At 42.8% G+C, this 25415-nt stretch overlaps 2 protein-coding genes across 3 annotated transcripts in view; one reads left to right on the top strand and one right to left on the bottom strand.

Annotated features, from left to right (window-relative positions):
- The window catches only part of SCAF4 (SR-related CTD associated factor 4), a 45557-nt gene extending 30230 nt beyond the window's left edge, over nt 1-15327 (top strand). For both annotated transcript variants that reach the window (XM_042809474.1, XM_042809473.1), the window contains 5 exons: nt 282-436; nt 6035-6197; nt 6322-6402; nt 6503-6691; nt 14159-15327. In XM_042809474.1, coding sequence (XP_042665408.1) covers nt 282-436; nt 6035-6197; nt 6322-6402; nt 6503-6691; nt 14159-15000 — 1430 coding nt within the window. In that variant the 3' untranslated portion in view covers nt 15001-15327. The remainder of the gene's footprint in view (nt 1-281; nt 437-6034; nt 6198-6321; nt 6403-6502; nt 6692-14158) is intronic.
- A 3117-nt stretch (nt 15328-18444) lies between these two features.
- SOD1 (superoxide dismutase 1) lies at nt 18445-23197 on the bottom strand. Its single transcript, XM_042809475.1, has 5 exons — nt 23053-23197; nt 22486-22579; nt 21953-22022; nt 19651-19765; nt 18445-19014 (listed from the first exon to the last, which is right to left on the bottom strand). The coding sequence occupies exons 1-5, from the start codon at nt 23125-23127 to the stop codon at nt 18904-18906; spliced, it is 465 nt and encodes a 154-aa protein (XP_042665409.1). The 5' UTR covers nt 23128-23197; the 3' UTR covers nt 18445-18903.
- Between the last annotated feature and the right edge of the window lie 2218 nt (nt 23198-25415).

Below are 25415 nucleotides of genomic sequence, written 5' to 3'. Positions count from 1 at the left end.
AGGAGCTGTGAGATACAATAACTAATAAAACGAATAAATTTAATTGCCATTTTTCAGTGATTTGCTGTAATTGTGCTCAAAAATGCTTTTTTCTTAGAAATGTGTTAAAATGTCTCATAGCTCTGTGTTTCATAACTCTTCTCATTTTCTGAGAAATTGTTTTAGTTAGGTCATCTCTGTAAACATCACAAAGCATATGGATTTTACACAGTAATATTTGACTACTTGCCAGCTTTTTCAGAACTGATACGTATATGTTGTTGGTTTCTTCTTCTGTATAGAGTGGAAGGGGATTCCCAAGAAGGCTGAAAATGAAGTAGCTCAGAATGGTGGTGCAGAAGCTGCGCATAATGAACCAGTGTCACCTATCCCTAAAGCTTTACCTGTTCCAATTCCTGTTCCCATGCCTGCACCAATTACAGTACCTCCTCCGCAGGTGAGACTTGCTTCTCATTTACTGTAGGTAACAAAAACTTTACAAAAGTTACTCAGTGTGGCAATACATACGTTAATAAAAGGGGGAAAATATGGTGAATTATAACTAGATCATCTTTTCTGTGTGTGTCTTGTTGTGCCTGCTTAAAAGCAATCCTTGTCTCTTTACTTAGAGGAGCAATACAGTCTAGTAGGAGAACATTCCTTTTATGCTGAGTTGCAGTGGGAATGGAAGACTTGAAAACCATAAAATCCATTAAGGTTTGGATTGTATTTTGTGCCCAGCAGGAGCAGGGAGTCTGTTTGGTTTTCTTGAAGAAGTATGTAGTTTGCCATGTACCAGGACAGCACTGGGAACTGAATCAGAATGTGCTTGGTGGGAATGGTGGAGAACTTGCTCCAGAACCACACTGTTGCCTTAATACTAATGTAGACAAGAGCATGTGTGTGTCAAATACGTCTTCGAAGTATTGTAGGACTGTGCTTCTGATACTTATTGTTGCAATCTAAATGAATTATTACATCAGTTTATTTTTATTAATAGGATGAAGTACATCCACTCTTTTATGACTGCATTAATTTTTTGCGTGTTCTCCAAATTACTTTTCCTTACTACTGATTTAACTCAGCTACAGATCTAAAACAGCATATTGCTTTAGTATTTGTTCATATTGTGTATGCTCTCTTTGAACAGCCCTGAGGATCTCCATGTGAAAAATTTAATATTCTGCCTTTGTTGTTACAGTGATTCTTAAATCAAAATTAATGTTCATTTGTAAAAAGAACACTGTTCTTACCACTAGTTTAAGTAGTAACAATTATTCCCTTAAGTGCTTTGCAATCTATTTCTTTTAGCTTTACTTACTGACAGAAGAGTGTTGCTAGTTTTGTAATAGTAGCTTACTTCCTGTCACTGTTAAGATGATAGTGTACTTTTTTCCAAATGGGAGGAAGTTAGAATAAAACTACTTTAAATCTTGAGAAATGTTATGGACTATAACATGGCAGACACTCAGAGAAGACCAAGAACTCATGTTGTTGAAAATGTGCATAATTTACCAGTTTACTTGATTTGAGAACATAGTATGTTGAGTTCTGTGTTCATTTTGACACAGAATTTCTTAAATGCTCCAAACATTCTTAGCAAATAAATGCATTAGTTAAATCTTGTTTTTCAGAAAGATTTAATAGCCATTAGCTGTAATTGGCTTTAATTAGAATTAACTGTATCAGATATTACTGTTTTGGGGTTTTTTTTGTATTTTTATTTCCCTTAAATCTGTGCTGAAAAAGGAAGTGTAAAAAAAAAAAAAAAAAAAAAGTCAACCAGTTCTAGAATATAAGTGTGTCAAGGCAGTTCGTCTACATATCACAGGCTTCAGTGTTCTTTACTATGGCAAAGGTACTTGCACCTTTACAAATTCAGGCTAGGATTGAAGAACTGTATTTGGCCTTCACCTCTGGATTTGCTTTGATTTCAGACTGTATTATACTGTAAAAATCATTGGTCTTTTCTGGCACACCATAAAATCAGTTTATTAGTTTGTAAACAGTTTCAAAAACTTACTACTTAAGTTCAGCTGTGATGATAGTCGTGGTGTTAGTGGTAAAAGTAACATGTTTAGGACTTCAAGATGTGAGGAGGCTTTTAAGAATGTTGGTTAGCTGCTGTTTCTGGAAATGCACATCAGCACAGTGATACCCACATGCTCAATTGGTCTGTTAGGTTGCACTCTTTTTAGCAGGAAAAGCACCCAGTCCACCTTTGTTCCTCTGATCAGAAAAGCAGATTTTGATACCTTTGTTATGCCAGAACAGGTTTGATGCATTGTCTTATTTTGGGCTGTGGTAACAAAGTGTAGGGCTGCCTGACAGATGTGCCCAAACAATTAGACTGCATGATTCCCATACGTTGTCCTCCCATTTCTCACTTCTTAATCCTCTTTTTTTGTTATAGTCATCCCTCTTTTTCTCTGTTCCAGGCTTGCAAGTACTGTAGGCTAATTGATTGTCCGTGTTGGTCCCTGGTCTACATGTTATAGATGCAGATCTGCAACTTGATGCCATTACCTAATACTAAATCCTTTATGCTACTCAAGGAAATTGTTCCTTATGCAACACTGGCCTTGCCAAAAAGCCTGTTCTCTCTAAGATAGTTCTTTCTGATTGTGAAGCATGGTTGTTATTTACGAAGTACCCTGCTAACCAGCTGTCATGTCCAGCCATTCCTTATGGTACTGTTTGTAACTTTTGCCAGCTTCTCATGCTGTTATCTGTTGTGTCCAGCAGCTTCTCGTGCTATCCAGTAGTATCTTACAACCTGGACATTGAGCTCATCTTGAGGCTAGAGCCTGGTTAGCAGCTCTGTGCTCTGTCTGCAGCCCTAACATTGTCCCACTAAATAGTTGAGATCTGAAGGAACTTCATTACTCTTTTCTCTGCTAGAACCTAAATAGGCCTCCTGTGCATGGGCTGTGCACGTAGAAGCCCTGCTCCGCTGGGTGTTGCCTGTGAGTGGTGTGGCTGCCTGCAGACTGGCTTCCTGCTGTCAATATAAGTGAAACCCATTAATGTACATAGTAGTAAGGTGCTTAAAACCAGTGATATATTTTACAAGTGCTAGCCCCCATAGGTAAGTGTAGTTCTTTGGCCTGATAGCCCACACAGCACTCTTTGGCTACAATATCCTGGGTTGTTGGAAAGATAGATGGAATTTTGTTGTGTTGTGCCATGCCAGTGGCATGAGCCCTTTTCTTGCCTGTAGATTCAGATCTCTGAGGTGTTGCTGAATCTGGTCCCACTCCTGCAGGTCTGAGTAATCCACCTCAGTGATCAGCTCTGAGGGTAGGTCCTTGTTTATTTTTAAGTCATACTGCAGTGTTGAAGGTGAATTCTACTCTAAACAGCCAAGAGAGAGACTTGTGTTAGCACTTGTGATGCCAGTTGTGTTGCGCATTCAATTACGAGCTTTACTGGTGTTCCATTTTCATAGCAAAGCTTGTGATACCTACCAAAACTGTCACTCTGTTACAGTGAAGAATGGCTCAGACTTTGCTAGGGCGATAAACTGAAGTTTACTGTGATTGCCCTTACTGTAAGTTTCCCAGTCCAGCCCAGAATCCATTTTCTTTGCTTAATGAGTTGTCATCCAGAAACCACAATCCAAAATGTCCGTACATCCCTTATTTCCTGATATGCTATCAAGTACCACATACTTTCCCTCCTTACAACAAGATGGATTTTGGACAGCTCCTCCATTGTATACCCTTTACATAGAAACTGGCAGGCTGCTCCTTGCCATTCTTCCCAATGGAGATACAGGTGCTCTTAAACAGATATTTGTCTTGGAGCATGGATGCAGAGCATGCTGGGCCAGTGATTCTCCTTCAATTCTCAGTCTGAGAGATACGTTTTAAAAAACAGTGGTGTCTGGACACAAACTAAACCCCAAGACATGTTTGTTGAGATGCAGCACAATTTGTGTTACTGCTATTAGGGCTCAGTTACTCCAGTTTTTAATGCTGCTAATAAAATACCATGTTTTCCCCCCAGTGTTTATCTCCCCACAAGTAAAAGGTCTCCTCTGCAAAATTTGTGTTACTCTTTTTTTTTTTTTTCCTCCTGTCCAGTGGCTACTGTTATGAAATTGTTCACCAGTCCTTCTTGTCTGTGTTTATTAGCCATTAGTTCCATCTCTTCAACAGAGAAACTTTAAGTTAATATGATGTTTGTGCACAATTTTCTACTGCCTTTTTGCCATTTTAGGTAGAATGATGTCTTAGGGTAAATTTTTTGAGGGGGAGGGGAACAAGTAGAGCAGTTAAGCTTTGGTAATTAGGTGTGAATATCCTCATGTATCTACCTAAATGATTTTCCTTTGATGTTACTTCTGTTCTCATTGAGTTTTACTGTTCATTACCTTTCTGAAGCCATTCATACAGTTTTCTCAGCTCTTCACTGTGTAAGGGCTGGCAGCACTTAACGTATTCCCCGTTTTACTTTTGCCTTGCTCAATTCCTTCAGTTAAGTGCATACATTATATAAACACATTTGTGCAATCAGCAGTTCTATTGCAGGGTCTATGAATTTTTTTCAAGCTTTTTTTCTCTGCAGGAGCACCTGCAAACAAACAAAAGGACCTACCAGCACTTAAGTCATTATAGTTTTGGAGTACATTTTGTAAACCTTTAACAGCGATTGAATGCAAGCACCTCCAGGATTATTCAGTACTGGTGTTCATCTGTGCAGTGTCAGCCCTATGTGGTATTCCTGGGTTGAGCTTGCCTACCTATTCAGTGCTGGCCTTGGATGGTCGTGGTGCCTAGAAGTTTATGGTTTTCTGTGCTGTTTGGCCATTGTTCACCTAACACTCTGTAAAGCACCTGCACAGTCCGGCCAGCTGTCCCACATGGGACCACCTGTAACTCTTGTCAACCTCTCAAGTTTTTTTCTGACTCTTTTTCTCCTGTCCTTGTCTCAATGTCTCCATGTGCAGTGGTGCCTCAGATCCTGTTCGTTTAGCTTAACCTCAGGCCAGGGCTAAAATTAATGTTATTGTAAAACAAAGATAAATAATTAAATTATTATTAAAAATTAAAGAGTTAAAAAGAATTAAAAAGTGACACTTCTATATTATAGCCTAATAATCAGTGAATTTGAGTCTCGTAATTAGTTGATTTAATAGTTGTAATAGTAAAAATTGTAACGTGCCTCAGCTCCCTGACGCTTCCCATTAGCGAAGAAGTTGGAACAAAAGTTTGAAGTGCTATTGGTTACCTGGCAACTTTAAGCATCTTTTCAGGTTTAAGACCATTTTACTTAGTTCACTTTAATGCCACTTTGTTCAGTTCTAAGAATAAAATAAAATAGGCTTTCTCTTTACACCATAGATACGTAAGGTAGGGTGGGCCTTTGTGTAGTAGTTCTGAGGTTTGATGCAGGCAGGTTAGTTATGGTCACTGGACTACACAGCTCTCCTTCACTTCAGTAGTCAAATTTTAAATACAAAACATATTTTGATTTTTCCTTTTGATTTCTAAACACTTGCTGTAGCTTTTATAGTAAATTAGTAATTATGAGTCTAGTAACCAGTTTAATTTAACACAGTTTTCATTCAGAAACAGCTTGATACCTACCAGAATTTAAAAATAAGGACTAAGGACAGAAAATTCACTCTAGTATGCAAATTCAGATAGCAAAATGGAAAAAACTAAATAAAAAGAGAAGGCTTCTAATTGGTTCACATTCGTGGTTTAATAGTGCTTTGTGCCAGATGGTAAAATGAATTTCAGCTAGTGCCTGACAAGTGAATGGGACATTCAGCTAGTGTGTAAAGTGTTAATTTAGATGACTTGTCATCATGCAGTAATAATGATTTAGCACAGGGAATTTATTTTTTTTTTTTTAAGAACAGAGGCAAATGAGATCAGTGTTGATACTTTAAGTTGTAAGTTCAGCTGCTGTCACTTAAGCCATCTTGCTGGGTGGTAATTTAAGATGGCTTAAATTGTTGAACAGGCTAAACGTGGCAGAGAGTCTTTGTCTAAACAAGGAGTAATGCATTTAGTCTCGAGGTAACACACTTCTTTTTTTCCCTTAGGTTCCACCACATCCATCAGGTCCTCCTGTGGTTGGTGCACTCCAGCCACCTGCTTTCACAGCGCCTCTAGGAATTCCTCCTCCTGGATTTGCTCCTGGAGTGCCACCACCACCACCACCTCCATTTTTACGACCTGGTTTCAACCCAATGCATTTGCCTCCAGGTATATTCATAGGGATATGCAGTATTTCTTTTAACCATATACCAAATAATAGTATTTGGCATATCAACACCACGGCTACGTGTTGGTAGATGATGTGTAGCCTTAATGCATATGTTTCTTATAGGCTTTCTTCCTCCTGGACCACCACCACCTATAACTCCTCCAGTATCTGTTCCTCACACTCCAGCAGTAAACATCCCAAACTGTAAGTGCTTAAATTCTGAGCAAGCAGTGATAGAAGGAAGCTACCATGCAAACAGAAAAGCTGACTTATTTTTTTAATATGTCACTGCGTTCTTCCTTAGCTACAGCAGCTGGAGTGAATGAAGACACTACAAAAGATGCATCTGTAGGAAATCCCATCCCAACAGTGGTTTCTGGATCCAGAGGAAATGCTGAAACTACTGATAGTTCCAAAATATATGCGACCGTTCCACCTCCTGTAGCACCTACTAATGTACCTGCTCCTGTCACCCAAGCTATTCCGCTTCTTGGTAAGTTCATTTTGTGTATATTCTTCTGTTCTATTGTTCTCTGAATTTATAGTTTAATTCTGATTTTGCTGCTGACTCAGTTAATGGGGAAGTAGAGCAGATTTCTTAAAACTGTTGAAATTTCTGTCCTCTTCGGCTTTTAAATATTTTTAAATATTTGATTTTACAAGAAGCAGTAAAACTTCATTAGTCAAGATTTGTTTTATAAACAAACAAAAAAGCCATGACGTTTAACTTAGAAATAGAGGACAGAATGCCATGTTGCCTCCTTTAACAAATGGAGGTTTTTACAACATACAAAACTTAAACATTTGTATGGCATTTGAGCTAAGTTTTAGACTCAACTATTTCATGTATAGAGGTTACTAGAAGTTTATCTTTACAGCAGAACAGTATTTTTTTTAGTGTATTTTTTAAAGTCTATGAAAATATGGTGTGCTTTTTATGTATGGAATGAATGATTTTAATAAAATGGTTAAAAAAAAACAACAACAAAGAACAAGTTTTATTCAGTCCTGTAGTTCTGTAGACTTCAAAACCTTCTTCCAAGTTGTTACCTTAGAAGTGTCCCTTCATGTATCACTGTCAAGAATACATACACTCAGAAAACATTTCCTACTGAGGTTGTTATACTTCTGGTATTTTAGATCTCTAACAAAGTGCCTGACAAGTGAATGGGACATACAGTTTTAAGTATTTTTCTGTCCAGAAATATGCAGTGCATACTGCAAAACAGCAAAAAAAAAAAAAAATTGTCTCCCTGGGTGCTTAACTGCTCTTAGACATTTGAAGACTACATTTTCCAGTTGTTGGAATGCTTCGTTTTTGGATGCTTTGTGTTGGAAACTCCAAATGAGAGCTTTTGAAAGAGATTTTTCAAAATCTGAAGTGCCTGTTCTCTCTGAAAATCACTCTTTTAAAAAGTGAATATCTCAAACCAGTAGCTGAATATTTATGGAGTACAGAAAGGTGTTGTTTAAGAAATAAAAATACATAAATATCTTCCCCTCTTAATGACCAAAGTAAATTTTTAGCAGTTGTAATACAGCATTACCAATAAACTTCAGTTACTGTTGAAGTTTTGCAGTGTCTTCGTACAACATAACTGGAACTTCTTATTCCAAGCCAATGTCTGCAGTTTGCTGTATCGCTGTACACAGAGCAAAAATATTTTATGAAGAAGACTGGAGTGAAGTAAATGAATTACTCCATTACTCAGGTGGTAGCTTTCTTATTCTTATAAACTCAAGGAAGCTGAATTTGATAAATCTGAAACTGAAGAATTTGGCTTTATTTCTGTTAGCTGTTTACTGAGTAGTCGAGGTGGATAAAGCTATTCATGGGGTCAGAGTGACTGCTCAACAGTCGGTCTCATCAACAGGCAGATAGAACTTTCCTCTTTTTCTGAGATTGTCTGCTCATGTATTAAGACAGACTTACAAAGTAGACTCAAGATAATAGTTAAGAGATCTGTGTTTCTTTAAGTAAATGCATTTTTGTGTTAATGGGCGTCTTATTTTAAGAAGTTAGAGAATCAAGGAGCTAGGTGAAGGAATTCCATCTTGACATTTTGGAGTTAAGGGGAGCTAGTCACCATCGCATACATGATACAAGAAAATTAGTTTCAGTCTTTTTTGAGTCTTTTCAGTAAGTTAACACCAATGAAACACTTGTGTTAAAACCACCTCAATTCACATAATAACGGAGCGTAACTCTGCATGTGGGAGTCCAGTCTCCCTGTGAGCTAGAAGCAAACAGTGGCAGAGGTGATGCTTACTGCTATGCATGCTGACCAGATCGCAAAGTGTCCCTTGAGCCTTGAGCTCCCTGTCGTCTGAATTCAAGAGCTGGCCAGGCTGCATCGTCGTTCCTTCCTTTTCACTCTGCGTCAGGTTTCACTCCTAGGGAAATCAAAGCCTGGGAAATGGAGTGTGCTGAGGGTTCACCATGTGTACGGGTGTGAGATGCAATCTATGTGTGCATCCCAGTCCCAGAGCCCAGGACTGGCAGGCCTGACAGTTATGTGTAGCTGTAGTGTGCAGTCTTGTGCAGTCCAGAAGCAAATGACCTGGACGAAGTAAGTGGGCAGGTACAGCATCACCCTCAGTAAGTCTTGGGGAAAGTGCAGGAGAGGGAGTCATGCTTCAGACTAATCAAACCTGTGTTTGCAAGCATATGGCTTAGCAATTTGAATATACGACTGATCGTGTGACTAGTTGCTCACAGAGTCCTCTTAAACTGCTCCTTACCATGCCCGTGATGGGGCTCTCCAAGCTGAGACAAAGAAGGTGGAAGAAAGATTTGCTTGACAGCATCATGAAGTATGTCATGAGGACTGCTTGGGGAAGTAGGGGTAAAGGGGCTTGAGTAGTTTAACAAGAAGAATGAAGAGATGGTCTTCGAATATTTGGGCAGGATAGAAGAACTTACCACAGCAAAGCTGAATTCGAGGAATGAAGATTGCTTTGAAGAGACTCTCAAATTTAAATTCAGTAACCTTGCTTGAGAATACTTTATGTAGACTGTACAAATACAGAGACTCTTTTCTAATTTTTGTAACTTCAGAATGAAACTTATCTGTTTGGTTTTCATATGGAAGATATGTCACAAAGTCATTCCAAATCGATGATTGTAAGATTTCATATGCTTTCTTAGTATTGTAAGTTACATTCTGTTTCACCTCCACTAATTTCATTTGTGCCTCCAATGTAATTCTTTCATCACTTCTGACAAAGACGTGTTTGTGCTTCAGTGAGGTGATCTTTTGTGGACATTGGTGTTTTTGTTTTTGTTTTTTTTTTTGTGTTTATTTCTTAAAACAAACGAACACAAAAAAAAGACCTTCGAGTTGTTTTGATTTAGTTGTATCCTTGATCATATTCACTGTTGTTACAGCTTCTTGTTCTTGATTGGAACAAGATTATCCAGATTGTTACTGGCTTTGTGAGTGTGTCCTCATGTGTCACTTTTAAAATGATCTGGCAAGGAGATATTTTTAGACTCCTTTTACATGTACATTCTGCAGAAGGTGACAGCCTGATATCATTTCTGATTTGCCAACTTGTTCTTCCTGTTGAGCAAATGCTGTAATATGGATCAGTAATAAATTGCTGTTTCAGATGCTGTGTTTCAAATACTCAGATTGTGATCTGTTATCTTGATTAAACACATCGTATTGCAGTTGGTAGGTTTTTGTCTAATGCTCTCTTTCCCAAAATTTCTATAATGATAATTACGTATTATCAAAAAATAATATACCGTAGTTTTCAGCGAGCTTGGTATTGATTTCCTGTTAATGCACACTGAATACAGTTCTTGGCTCCCTCGCTGTTTTGCTACCCAGTAACCACATGGTCTTTTTGTAGTCTGCATTAAATGATAAAGGACAGTGTATCGTCTTCCCTGAGCTCATCTGAATATTATCTCTTACAAAGTGTGTGTGGGGACTTGAGGAGGTAGAAGCATTTTCCCAGTACAGGTTATGAACAACGGTAAACCTGATGTTTCCAAATTTCTTGTTGGCCCATTTTAAAAGCATAACACTGCATGCTTGCTAATTATATATGTAAATGTTACATTTCTAATACTACTGAATGGGAATTCAGAGGTAAGGGAACACGTCAACTCTCAAGCACCATTCATGGAATTCATTTTTGCCTTGATGACCCTTTGTCCTGGATGACTGTGGTATTTATGTTGTATAAAATGGGAATGGTAGAAATCCTAACATTGGTAACCAACACTATACACATACATAGCTGGGCTCTTGCTTCCTTCTTAAAGCATCTTAAGTGAACAGGGGCAAGTTCCTGTTGGCTTCAGTGATGGGCACTGATTGCTGAAAAACGTTGGCATCTATAGGAAGCTGTTTAGGGTGTGAAGCAATATTAAGACTGGTATATTTAGGCTTCTTTATGTTCTTGACCTGCTCTTAAAGCGTTCTTCATGAAACATCAGAAAAAGACACAAGACTCAAAACATTGTGTTTGGTACTTCTAAGAATTCCCTGATAGTATGCGATGTTTGGTTTTAACATCCTGCATTGCCTACTGGAGTATGGTGGGAGAATTAATGTGGCAAGCAGAACTGCGGAGTGTAAGCATCAGCCTCATCCTGAAACCCTTGGTTTGATGATCTGCTGGATTCCTAAGCTTTTGACTTTGTGTTCCCGTGTACTTTTATCCAACTTGACAGAGTTGTATATGAAGCAAGGTGTTAAATGCAGAAAATGTCACTTACTTTCCTGTAACAACACATATGAGAAGCAATTTAACAATTGTGAGATAGTGTCATCTTACGGAGCAGAGTTCAATTTAAAGAAAGAAAAAAAAGCCACACTACTAATGAGACGCTGCACTCCTTTCCCATGCTAGCATTTTTAACACTGGTAATTATCACAAGGGAATGTGTCCAGCCAGAAGAGAAGATGATCAGGATTACAGTGCCACAGCAATCTGGCTTTTTACCTGATTGTCAATACAATAAGGACTCTTACTGTGAGCTCTGTGGATAGAAACACTCCTTCAGGACAGGGGTAGCATTTGGGCTGTTCTTCATGAGTAAAGTGAAAGCAGGACAATCTTGATGCTGGTTGGCTGCTCTTGCATTTGTGGCATCTGTGAGAACATTAAGGTGGTTGGAGATGGGGTTGTTTTTGTAGGAGTTCTTCACATTAAAAGCTTCTCGAGTGCTCATGGCCTTTCCTTATGCATTGCTGGTAAAATATGCATTACTGGTAAAAGTCACAAAAAAGAAAAAAAACCAACATGTGAGAGCAATCTGTATTTTTACACATTTGAACAGAATTAGCATTTAGGTATAAGGTGTGAGGATGAAGTATGCCAGCAATAAAAGCCATGTCTTGTAATAAGAGCCATGGTTGAGGCAGCTTAAGCAGAGGAAGCAGCCAGTAAAAGGGATGGCTGAGGGATGGTCAAATCCATAAGCAAGAAGACCAGGCTGCCTACAGAAAGGCTTGCAAATGTGAGCTCATAAATGAAACAGAGGCTGGGGCAGATAAATTCCATCACTCGTTTGCACACGTATGAGATGGTCACTGAATAACTTAATTGCTTCTGTGAGAGCTGCTGCATTTCTCTTCAGGTTTGATAAACTATTTACATTTTGCATACCCTCTTTCCTTATGTAAAGCAACAAAAGACTGAATTTTCTCAGGCCTTGCACCTGATCTGTGCCGCTAATTTTACTGAACATTTTCAGTTAACTTGGGGGTATTTCTGGACAGCTTTTTTTGAGTAAATTTTTAATTAGTGCCTAATTTGTCAGCACAAGTAGAAACTAACAGTGCTTTCTGCAGTATACTCCAGCCTGGAAAGGTGAGGGGGTTTATTGAAAACAAAAAGTGTTCGGCTGCATGAATGATGCAGTCTGGATTGAAGGAGAATGACTTTTTGGATACATTGTGCTGGTTCCATGCATTGTTCTTCTGTGTAGAAATTTGGCCAGGAGATTGAAATGGCAGGTATTGTTTAATTGAAAAAGCTTATCTCACTTGCCTCATGCATCATAGCCCTCACTTCATCTGCTGCTGTAGAGCAGAAACATGCCTATTGTCTTCTTCAGCCCATTAAATCTTAGTTCTTTCTTTCTGCCTTATTTTTAAAATTCTGTGGTAGAATTTACTTAAAAACATCCCCGAATCTCAAAACTCAGCAAAATAAGTTTCTTGGAAGGCACCATTAGCCATGTGTCTGTCTTGCCAGATGTGTGGGACTCAGTCTAGGAGGAGCTCAGACAAGACGGCAGGTTGCCTTAGTTTTAAACTGAGGGGGAAGGGGCTGCTTATCTTGAAAAGTAAAAAAAAAAACCTCAGAAAAAAAAGCAAGCTGTTGCTGGTGGATCATTGCTTTCAAAGAGTGTCATCTTTCAAGCCGGGTCTTAAAAGTGGCTGCTTGGAGGGGAAGGTAAGGTGGCACCACGGACAGGAAGAACATGCATCCCTTTGCTCCCTGAGGTTTACTCCCCAGTGACACGTAGTTTTCTTCTGTCACGAGTGTGAAATGCATGAAAAGGTTTCTCTTCAGACACGTCCTTAGTGTGAGAAGTGGTGTGGTGGCAGGGCACTAGTTCTGCAGAAAGCTCAGGCTTAGCTGGGCTGCAGATGCTAAATAAATCAGCTGTGATGTCTGACTGGAAGGTGGGATGTCTGCACACGTCTGCTCTGTTGTGCTCAAGATGAAGTTTTCAGTGTGACACTGCCAAGTATTTAATTTCAATGTTAATCTAGGTGGCTGGTTGGCATTTCAGTTTTGCCCAAGGCAGTAGTTACAAACTTGCATGTAAGGTGCATTCTTGCATTTCGTTTTTATTAATGTGTGGGGAAATAAAACCATTTTCATTTTGGGTTTTACTTTAAAAATGTCTGTATAGATACGCTCTCTCAGGTATGCAGGTAAATTCCTTGTGAGCAGAAATGCCTGGGGCTGATGGATCCAGTGTGAAAGACAGAGGGCATGAGCCAGTAGTGTGGGTTGAACACAGAGGACTTGCACGATGAGCTGCACACTTAATGGTGCAAAGCACCCATCTGCTCCTCATACTCCTCAGCTTTTGGCCACAGCTCCTTGAGTTGGTGTCAGCTGCCTTTGAGAGGTTCCTCGTTTTCCTCTTAGGAAGATGATGCTGAAACCAAGACTCCAGTACTCCTGAAGGAGAATGAAAAATGGAGAATAGTTGACACTGGACACATGCTATGATTCCATCCCAATCTGGTGCTAGTGGGGGGCAGCCCTGCCCACAGCAGCGGGTTGGAATGGCATCATCTTTGCGATCCCTTCCCACCAAGCCATTCTGTGATTCTGCAAAAGATAGAAAACTGTTGGGAAAAAAAAAATCCAGAAACTGTCAGTTGCATTTCCTTTTAGTTTTATGTTGCAAAACCAAACTTGTGTTACCGATTTTCTTGGGAAGGGTAGATGGAACTGCACAGCTCCCAGCTCCTTGCCCAGCAGTGCTCTGACTGTAGCTCCCCATCACTTACTGCTGCCTGCTGCCTTTTCTGCGCTTGGAAGTCTTGTTGATAACCCAGCTGAAATTTCAGGTATTTTAGCCAGGAATGCCTCAGTGGTGCTTATCACAGAGGAGAAGGGTTCTAGAGCTAGCTGAGGTAGCACGCGCCTGTAATGCGGAAGCCTGTGAAGCATAACACATGAGGGAGGCTAACCAAAGCAAGGCACGGAGTTGGAGTTGAGGCACTCAGACCTGCAGACGGTGCAGCCGTGAGGAGATGCAAATAGCTGCTGTCTGTCTCAACAGTCATTATTTGTAGCACGAAAGAAACTTCTGCTGAAGGACAGAGCTCTCTGGACAGCGTGCAAACCGTCATGAGACACGTTGCGGCCGGCTCTCCCCACGCCATTTCTGTGTTACTCATTTCATGAGACTTTCTGAATGTTTTTAAAACGACGTTACTTTATTTTAACTTACGCTTCTGTTTCTTTGCTTCAGGCACCCAAGGAGTCGCGCCGCCCCCTCCGGCCCCCGTTGTTGGCTTGCAGACTCCATCCACCGGCCTCCTGGGTGCCCGGCCGGGCTTGATACCGCTGCAGCGACCTCCAGGAATGCCACCGCCTCCTATGCAGCGGTTCCCCATGATGCCGCCGCGACACATGCCGCCACACATGATGCACAGAGGGCCCCCACCGGGCCCGGGGGGCTTTGGGATGCCTCCTCCCCATGGAATGAAAACCCCCTTCCCTCCTCCGGGCCACTTTGTGAGGCCTGGCGGGATGCCGGGAAGCGGAGGGCCCAGCGGACCCGAGGAGAACAGAGACGGGAGGCAGTTCAGGAACGACAGGCAGACGTTCACGCCTAACAGAGACCAGGAGAGGTTCGGAAGGAGATCTTTTGGCAATCGGGTAGAAAACGACCGCGAGCGCTACGGCAACCGCAGCGACGACCGAGATCACGAGCGGCTTGGTAATCGTGACAGGAGAGAATGGGGGAGAAGGAGCCCCGAGCGCGATAGGCACAGGGACATGGAGGACAGAAACAGACGGTCCAGTGGACATCGAGACAGAGAGAGAGATTCTAGAGATAGGGAGTCTCGCAGAGACAAGGATGAAAACCGAGGAAAGGAAAAACCCGAGGTGACAGACAGGGCAGATGGTGACAAAAACCACGAATCTCATAGCGGCAAAATTGAAGACGCAGACGTTGTTTCAGAACTTCCTAAAGGAGAGTCTGAACCCTCAGGCGTAAAGCCTGAGGAAGAGTTGACATCTGAGGCTACCTCATCCGTGGAACAAGCTGAAAAGGATCTGAGCGCGGTCGCGGAGGCTCCTCGCTAGGGACTGGAACCTCTCAGACGAGGACAGGGACATTTGTTGGAGTGTAGAGCTTTAGAGTTGTACAGTCTGCTGTATTATACTTGCTTCTGCTTCTATCAGCCCCTCGGTAGTTGGCGGGGAATTGTAAGCAATTTGATTGCTTCCCTTCTATTTAAAATAGCCACAACGTAACACAAAAATACTGAAGATATGATTAAAATATTACCCATTTTTGCTGTAACTTTTTTAAAGTTTTGACTTTAAAAAGTTTACAAATCAGAAGTAGAAGTGCTTTCTATTTTTTTTTTTTTTTTTTTTTTTTAATTTAAGAAAAGGTAACGGTGAAAGCTCCTCAAAACAATAGGGATGTGTTTTTAATAAACTCTATTTTCGTAACAAACCTTAACGTGTGCTATTCTTCCTACACTGCACTGAAGTGGAGAAGGATCGTTCGACATCTTTTAAGTTTGAACTGCTGACGCTGTACGGGAGTCTAAATTAGACTGTGCTGTTTCTATTTGTTAAAAGGAATCCATCTGTTTGTGTAGCTATTCACGGAAGCCAATTTTTATTTGTAATAGTCACCTTGAGTTTTAGCTTGCTGCATTTTAATGATCTACCTGACCGTGGGAGGTAAAGGTTAGTTTGGAAATGTGAATTGCGGGGCTATTTGCAGTGTTCCGTTCGGTATTTGCAATGCGACCGAGCCTGGTTTTGTCTCTTTTTTTTTCCTTTCCCCCCTCCCTCCAAGTGGTTCTGTGCTGAACGCCGCCTCATCAGCGTGAAGGGGACGCCTTCAGCCATCCCTGGGCGACTCTGTGAGGTTGTGCAGTGGGCTGGAAGGGCACCGCTTCAGCACCTTCTGTGCGCCTTACGCACTGACGGCCGTTTGGAAAGCGGGGTGAAAGAGAAATCAAAGACAGACACCAAAAAACAACGTGCGACGCAAAGCCTGTCTTTATTGAAGCGGGGCTGGGAGTTGACGGGGAAGTGAGAGACCGCTCGAGGATTTTAACGTGCTGCCTGTTCTCACAAAGCCGGGCTGCTACCGCTGTGTTAATGATGTGTACCTCCTGTAAGCCTGCAAGAGGTAGGTCTGAAGTTTTTAGCCGCCGAGCATCGTACCTGTTGGACTGATGGAAAAAGAATGCTTATTTTTGTGTTTGTCAGAGTTTTACCATTTTCTCTCCGGGTGACTTAAAGAATTGGGGTAGATTTTGACAGGGCAAATCCTGCTTCTTTGCGGTTGGCCCTTTGGGTGCAAACAGTCTCGAGAGACCGCTGCGTGACGCCGAGCAGCCTGAGCCCCAACACGTCCATGCTGTATCGGTCTCTGATCAGCCCACGCACTGAATGCGAGGCTCGGGCTGCACCAGGCGTTCAATTGAACCTCGTTATGCTCTGAAAGTGTAGTGGAAAAATTGTATGAATCCTGTGCATATTTAATTTTTTTTCTCCTTGCTCTAGGCGTGTTCTGCTTTTAAAGTTGGTTTTTTTTGTTGTTTTTTTTTTTTCCCTAAGCGAGGGCAGCTGCTTTTTTACATCAGTACTTTTCCATAGCTGCTCTGTGGCAGAGGAACTTTTCTTCTGGGGGAGGGAGAGGGGAGGGAAAGCAAATGTGGAGTTATGAATGGGGAAGAGGACATATATTTTTATGTTCTTGCAATAGCAGAATAAAGAGAGAAAAAAAAACCTGTTTACATACTTGTACTGAACTCAGCTTCCATGTGTTAAAACTCGTGTCCTTAATGTCTGTTTCACACTTAACTCCATATACAGCCAGACACCACTGGCACACTTTAAGACCGTCTCAGTAAGAACTGTCATAACTCTGTATGGAGGTAGGATTTTCTTTTTTAACAAATCCACTTTTATTAAAAGATTTAAGGCAAGAATAAAAGAAATGGAAGGTTCATCTGTTCACACAAATGCCACCTCTGTATTCTCTCTCTTTCTGGGAAACTGGAAAACAGTAGCTAGGGAGAACTTTGGATGTTGTCTGCATGATGCTTTATTGCCTCCTGAAGCAGTAACCATGCTGGGGATGCATCACCAGTACAAGTGTATCCTGCTCTTGAACTGACTATTGAATCTCTGGCTTTAGAAACAGAGAAGTCAGCTCAGTGTAAGCATCCATTACAGATAAAGACCCCATAATGTTAACAGGTAATACCTTTATTACTGAGCCTATGCCTGCCACTTAGGGCTGTGTGCATGTATGTAAACCAAGTATTGCTTCTCCCTGCTTCAACAAGCACTGACTTCTGGCTAGTGCCTGCTCAGATACTTCAGCCAAGATGGCAAAGACAGCTGAATTGAAGTTCTGCTTTCAGAGAAGCAGGGTTCAGCACTGAATGTGGCTGAGCAGCGGAGCTGCCAGAGCTTTCATCCTGTGCTGCTCACCCTGCTGTTGTCACACACCTGTGGCTTTCCCCCCCACTTAGGGAATAGGGAGACAACATAGCCACCCTCTGAGCTTCTAACCATAAGGAGGTTGTGATGGTATCATGCATTTTCAAAGTGTTCTGAGATCCTCAACACCTAAGAAGCAGTTTGAAAGGTACACCAACTATCTTTCTTCAGCTGCAGCTTAATGAGAGCACAGGCCAACCCACCAGAAGAGGTACAGATGGGTAGAGGCTGTACACACCTGTAATGCCACCTGTAATGAATGTAAGTTCAGTGTTTTTAGAGTCTTCTTGCTATTCTGAAAGCCATTCCATTTGTAACGTGTTACACTGGAATCTGGGTGTCACTGGAAGTATAACCAACTACTTCCATGAGTATCACTTATGTACAAGATAAAAGGAATGTTGATACAAGTCTTCATTAAAACTCATAATTTTCTCTACTAAAAGACTTGGAAATCTGTGTCTACAAGGTACATAGAAGAAAAGCAAAAGCTGGAGCAATCTCAGTGATTACACCGCTGACAAGACTTGAGGAACTTGAATACAGAACTCCTGCCTCTGTACATGCATTTTATTCCAGACTTTCTCCCTATTAGAAACCTATAGAGCTTGAAGGAGATGTCCTCACCACTGCATCCAGACTGCCACTGAACACCAACCCCAAATTCTCACCATAGGGAGGTTTCTGCACCTGCCCACAAGAACCCAGCCCCTACTCTAAGGCCACACATGCTGCAAACAGACCATCTTGCACACTTAGGGCTGCCCCCCAGTACTTCAGCATCAGACTTCTGTCACCCAACACCTGTCCTCTTGCTGTAAAATGTGACATTTCTGTAAGAAAGCATAAAGGCACTGGCTGGGATACAGAGCAGGTGTCAGGTTATTAATACAGGACGTGGCACACTTTCAGGGGTGCATCCACAGAGCAAGGCAGCAGTTCCAAGGTTGCTGCCTCAATACAATTTGTTGGATGCTATCAGCAAGCTACTTCCATGAAGTCCAAGCCTTACAAAATCAGCTGTAGAGTTTTAATAGACTGCCAAGACCAACATGCATTTTGCCCAGCAAGTTTATTACCCAATTTGAAACATACAGTGCTGCAAACTGCCTACTGCTATTTGGTGAGTAGCTTTGCTAGAACTCTTAAGACTCCTTGTCTTCTAAATCCTGTAACATAGGAGCAGCTTTGGTGTTCAGCATGTGATCCCTGCCAGCCATCTTCCATTACACAGAACAGGAGTTTCAGTTAGCAAAGACTGCACTTCAAATGGTTACAGCAGATGCTTTAGCAGAGGACTACAGAGATTTTTCCATTAGTAACACTTTAATTGCAATATACATAATACAAAATTATGTCAGTATTCACCAGTTAAACTGATACTTGAGAACGCAGAGTAGTAATGAGATTAAGTGATAAATCTTTTGCTTGCACAAAGAAGAGCAAGAACAGTGATCACAATGAAATACAGCTCATTTCCCACTGCCATCTTAAACATCTCAGGAACAACAGTTAGCACTTGGCTATTCCAATTACACCACAAGCTAAACGAGGTCCAGCATTTCCAGTTAGTTTGCTCTCATTATCTCCCCCTCTACCCAGGTCATCACTTTTTGCATGGACCTAGAAGAGAATTGAAGATACCTTAATTCATGTCATTGCATTTTTCATTACACACATACTAGCAGTGGCTGCCAGCTACCAGCGAGGCATTACAGCACAAAAAGCACTCACCATTTTGTAATGCCAAAGTGGTACACACGCTAAGGATTCAGGACTAGACTTACCCATAAAGATGCATCACCTTCAGTTGTATTTGTTTGAACTGGAAGTCACCAGAACCCCAAATTTCAGAAAGTTATCACTACTCTAAGAGCAAACTCAGGCTTCCAGTTCACCCTCAGAGCTGCACTGAAGATGCAGCATCCCAGCCACTGCATTACATGTTGTATTACAGAACTGCCTGCTACTTGACTGTCAGAGCAGCATGCACTCTTTCCCCAGTTTGAGTCAGCTGCCATGACTTCCACTGATAGCATTTGTGGCTGACTACAGGTTCCCTACTCAACTCAGCTTGCTTTAATCACACACAGCCAGAAGCACACTTAAAATTATCCTCAACAAGGGCAGCAGAAAATTAAGATCTCATAATAACAAAGTGTCATCACATCAAAAACCCCATGCTAAAACCTACATATCAAACAGCAAGGACTAACCCACTGCTCTTTAAAGCCCCTAGGTTGGTAGCAAGGCACTTACCACCATGGTACGGCCAACGATGCAGTGTGGTCCAGTAAGAGAAATGACAGAATCTTCTATTTCTACTTCTGCCACTCCTCCCTTAGCAGTCACATTGCCCAGGTCACCCACATGCCTGCACAGAGAAGCACAGAAACTCAGAGTCTGGTTGAACTGAAAGCCCTGACAGATGGCCTGCACAACACAATGCCAAGTTATCACGCTCAAGTAGTCCATCTCTCTCTCTCACACACACACACACACACACACACACACACACACACTCATTTACCCCCCCAGCCATGGATTTTAACTCCTTCAGTTCAAGACATGATTAAAATCCAATTTGAGGTAGAACTTGAAGTATGAAGGCTAACCCACTTGTGGGAAAGGAGTGCCACTATCTCCTAGCAAGCTAAGCAAACAGTGCTCAACTCTTAAGTGCTAGCAATTCCTTCATGCTGATGGAGACTATTTCCCTCTGCTCAGAAGGAAAATTTTAAACTACTGTCTTAACCTTTCCTGTACATACAAGGCATGACAAGCACTACTACTGCACTTTTACTGTATACAACAAATCAGCTATTCCACAAAATGCTGCTGGCTTCAGGCTTAAACAGGATTAGTAAAAGCAGTTTGACAAGGGATAGGTCAAAGGGGATATGTGAAATGCTGGCTAATGTCTAACCAGTGCAGGAATGACTGTTCAAGTCTGCCTGGCATTCCCCCACATTGACATTACACACTAATACGGTTTTAGGTGGGTGTTCTCCACTAGGAATTCCCTCAAGAATTAATCCTCACTCAGCTCAGTATTTCTAGAACATTTGGACACACTGGAGTTTTGTTCCCTACACAACTATCCCAAATAAACCATTCATTTGAAGCTGATGGAACCTCAAACACCAATTTGTTCCTCGAACTGTCCATGCCCACAGGGTGAGCAGCTCTGCTAGTACCTGCCAACTACCTGCTTCCTGAGAAAAGAGTGCTGATTTCATATTTTTAACTCCATCCTAGAGAATAAGGACAAAGGCAATTTTCCCTTTAGGAGTTTGCTTGTTTTAAGCAACCAGGAAATTTTAGTACAACAGGCTTCAACTGTAGCCTTACAGAAGCACAGCTTACTTCTCATGCTTTCACAAAGAACCCCCAGCCTATAGCTGCTTGAGCAGGCAGGTTACATCAGAAGCAAGATCTGACAGAATCAATAGAAGCCACAACGCTCGTGTAACTGTGACCTTTAGCATTAGAGTGCCTGCCTGCCTGCAAAGCCCTTCAGCCACCATTTCGCACTGCTTTCATCCAGACAGCTCTCACCCAATGTACTTCATCTGGCAAGGAACTGATCACTCCAAAAGGTACCAATCAATAATAGAAGCTGTAGGTACAAAGTACCTAAAAACTTGACCAACACTGTCAGATTGGTCACAGTGCTTGACCAGAACCTACTTCTGCAAGATCAACCCACCTTTTAGACTTGCACAATCTTTTAGGCTGAAGGCCAGCATGATAGCAGCACCTTCCCAGTCTTGGAACCCAGCGAGCATATTACTGCAACTGCTGCTCAGCAGTGGGCTCAAACACTACATAGATACCTTAGACATGAAAGGGTCCCCCCTCAAAGGTAGCTGGGCCATTTAACTACTTCCCAGGAAGAATTCAGTCAGCTTCCACTGACAGAGGACTTTCAAGGCAAGGACAGAGGCATTCAGTGCAAACAGACCAGTACTTACACCTGGCACACAACCCCTACAAGAATACATCCTGTAGGCAGCACAGTACCTAAGGCAAGAGGTTAAGAAAAACCCAGCACACCAAATGAATAGCCCCTGTGCCAGGCACACAGCTTTGTACTCATCTTGCAGACTCCCCAAGGCCCCAGTGAGGGTCCTCACAGGCCATATGACAAACCTACACACAGCTCAACACGTGAGAGTTTAGGGCCTCTGCTGTCAATAGCTAGCTCTAAAAGAGAAGCAAGGCACCACTAGAGGTATTAGTACAGGATCCTCCTTTCCCTTCTCACTTATCTCCTAATGAACATTCACTAACAGCCCATACTTACTTCCTCTTCTCCCTAGGCTATGATAAGACCATTGTACTAAAGACTACATTTTGCACACGCTCTTGAAGCCAGGGTGCCTGAAGCACTGCTGTGCGATCGCCAAGTACCTTGCTAACTGACCTCAGAAGTCCTGCTGAAATTGCTGGTTTCCCTTTAGCACTATCCTAGCAATTAGGCAGCAGCCTCTCAAGCTGAAAGCTGAATTTACACAGCTGCTGCAACTGAGTAGCATTAGGTCAGGCCCATTAAACTCACCTATCTGCATCTTTTGGTCCACCGTGCTGCTTGCCTTCAGGATTGAAGTGAGCACCTGCGCTGGTACACCCTAAAAAAGAACAACCACCAAAAGCAGTTAAAGTTGGTGTTTATACCATACGTGACCTTAGACCTATAGTGTGAGAAAGTTAAAAATCATTACTGATGAAACAGCTACTCTCCAGCTAGATCTATAAACATACAAACATTACTCCAAGTTCAACAAATCCAGATGACTCATTCAAGAACGCTCTTCGCCAGATGAAAGTTTTCCAATTTCTTAACACCAGGTTAAAAACTAGGTCAAAAAAGTAATTAGGCCAGTGCTTGATATACCAGGCCTTGAACAGTAGCCTAAATGTGTTCAAAGAATATTCTGAGAATCAATTCCTTAGGAATCATAGTTTCTTAGAACAAATGTGCAGTATAAAGCACACATATGCTGAAGACAGTTGCTGCAGTGACACTAGAAGTAGCTCCTTGAAGCTGATCACACTGCAGCTGTAACTCAGAAGCTAAGACAGGCATCTTACCATTTGTGTTGTCTCCAAATTCATGGACATGGAAGCCATGATCTCCATCAGACAAGCCAGTAATTTTTCCAGTAACCTTTACTGGTCCACTACCCTGTAGTACAAAGAGATGATTACTACTGATGTGACTGCAGCATTAAAGAGACTCATTACAAGAGAAGCTTCCAGGTCAATAAAAATTCAGCTACCAATGCAGAATCACCTGGAAGCTGGAAGCGAGCCCCAAGAACTCTACCCAAACATCAGAATATATGCCTGAGAGTTGGCCAAACTCTCCTTAAACTCCAGCACTTGGGGGCCATGCCCACAGCCCTGTGCAGTCTGTTCCACGCCCACCGCTGTGATGCAGACCCTTTCCTTGACCCCCGGCTGCCCCAACCCGGAGCTCTCCCACACCCACCCCGCAGGCACGAGGCACGCCCCGCCCCACCGACCGGCGGACGCAAGACAACAGCCCGGCCTCACTTCCCCCGACGCCCACAGCCGCCCGCCCGCACCGCGCCATGACTCAGCACTGCGGCCGGACAGCGTGCTAACAGAGCCCCACCCGCCGCGGCCGGGCCTTGCCTGCTGCTGGAAGTGAATGACCCCCTCCACGGGGCCGTCCCCCTTCATCACGCACACAGCCTTCAGCGTCGCCATATTCTCGCAACGGCCGGAGAGGGCGCGCAGTCACACAGCTGCTTACGAGCACCCGAGAGCTAACATGCCCGCCTCTCCCGCGGGGCTTATATAGCGCGGCCGTCAGCACTGCGGCCAATCACAGCGCGCTCTCTGGTCTTCTCGCGTAACTACAGTGCGAGGCTCTGTCAATCAAGAGGAACGGCGGGCGTTGCGGAGGGAGAGCCAATCAGCGGCGCCGTCTCCTGGGCCAATGGGCAAGCGAGCCGCCTCCAACCGCCGGGCGCGCGCGGGGGTGTGGTTGTGGGGGCGGTTGTGTAACGGCTGTGCTCCGTAATTGTTGCGCTGCGGCAGTGCGTGCTCCGTGCTGTGGCCGTTACCTCTGCTGGTTACCTGGCTCAGGTTCCTCTGTTGAGTGCCTGAAGGGACTGTGGCGGGGAGACCTCGTTGTGACCTTCCAATACTTGAAGGGAGCCTATGAACAGGAGGGGGAGAGACTGTGAGAGCGGATAGTGATAGGACAAGGGGGAATGGTTTTAAACTGAAACATGGGAGGTTTAGGTTAGATGTTAGGAGGAAGTTTTTCACACAGAGGGTGGTGAGGCACTGGAACAGGTTGCCCAAGGAGGCTGTGGATGCCCCATCCCTGGAGGCATTCAAGGCCAGGCTGGATGTGGCTCTGGGCAGCCTGGTCTGCTGGTTGGTGACCCTGCACACAGCAGGGGGATGATCTTTGTGGTCCTTTTCAACCCAGGCCATTCTATGAATAGCTGAGGAGTGGAGAAAGTCGTGATGAAAGAAGGCTTGTGGGTTGAGATAAGGACAAGGGGAGAACTCGCCAGTTACAGTGGAGCAAAGCACACTCAGTGGAGGGAGATTCATGTTATTTGTGGTGTACTGATAACAGGCTAGAGCAGTGAGAACTAAAAGCAAATATTATTATATATAGTATACTGTATTACATTATCTTGCATTCTGATATCATATTTGGAAAATTACTTTTCTCCCTTAGCTCATTGCTGCTGTTTGGTTTTCAGGCCCTACCTTTCCCCTTTTCCCCTTCCCTCTCTCCTGGAGCAGGGGTCCGTGGGTCCTCTCGCCCCGTCAGTCAGGGAACTGAACCCAAAACCATTGACACAACAACAGAAAAATACAGAGAAAAAAATACCTGGGGAGTTTTTCTCTGTGAGACAGAAGTGCTTGCTTAATCCTGGAAAGAATCCTGGACCGCTTCCTATCTGGGAAGCATCTTGGCATCATGAATGGTTCAGCTCCCTGGAGTTTGTTCCTGATCCTCATGGAGAGTGGAGGCTCTGCAAATTAGCGGTGAGCAAACGAGTTTGTGTGCGTGGCACAACATCCTGAATGCCTGCTAGATCAAAAGGAAAGATGTCAGTGCCCGCAGGACATGTGTAATTTGTTTTCTTTTCTAATGATTTGTAAGCATGGTAGGATAGCAGTGACTCAATTTATTTTCTGTCATCTGTAATGTCTTGTATCATTACCTGTTTTTTGTTGGTTTTTTTTTTTCCCCACGGTTCTTTCATTACGGGGGACATCTTGAGTGCTGTACTGTAGTACTTTCTCTTATTTTTAGGCCAGTCTCGAAATCCAACTCTTTTTATCAGACAGGTTTATTCCTTCCTTTCTGGAGTTTTCAAGTACTGTCTACCTTCATATCTCCACGCAAATACAGAATCATAATCACAGAATGGTTTGGGTTGAAGGGAGCTCAAAGCTCATGCTGCTTCAACCCCTGCCATGGGCAGGGCTGCCCCCCACCAGCTCAGCTGCCCAGGGCCCCATCCAACCTGGCCTTGAGCACCTCAAGGGATGGGGCAGCACAGCTTCTCTGGGCAGCGGTGCCAGCGCCTCACCACCCTCTCAGCAAGAAATTTCCCCAACATATAATCTGAATCTCCATTCTTTCAGTCTAAAACTGTTCCCTTTTTTCCTGTCACTAACAGCCTATGTAAAAGGTTTGATTTCCCTCCTGCTTATAAGCTCCCTTTAGGTTCTGAAAGTTGGCAAAGAGGTCTCCTTGGAGCCTTCTGTTCTCCAGGCTGAGCAAGCCCTTTTTCCTCAGCCTTTCTTTGTAGGACAAACAGGTGGCAAAGAACCAGATGTGGTAGGCTTCTTAATATGTTAAGTAAATTAATTCTAGGAATTTCAGAGTGATTTCAGAGATCACATAAGGCATCAGTAACAAATACTTACATGTGGAAAAAGCCTGAGCTCTGAGATAGCTAAGGACTAAGGACTAAGTTAGACAGAAGGCAGCTAACAAGGATACTAGGAGACAGCATGGT

The sequence above is a fragment of the Centrocercus urophasianus genome, unplaced genomic scaffold, assembly GCF_019232065.1.
Source record: "Centrocercus urophasianus isolate 14NV4802_14NV808 unplaced genomic scaffold, USGS_Curo_1.0 seq_12, whole genome shotgun sequence".
Lineage (NCBI taxonomy): Eukaryota > Metazoa > Chordata > Aves > Galliformes > Phasianidae > Centrocercus > Centrocercus urophasianus.
Note: the sequence above shows the minus strand (reverse complement) of the source record. Positions and strands in the feature narration are given on the sequence as shown.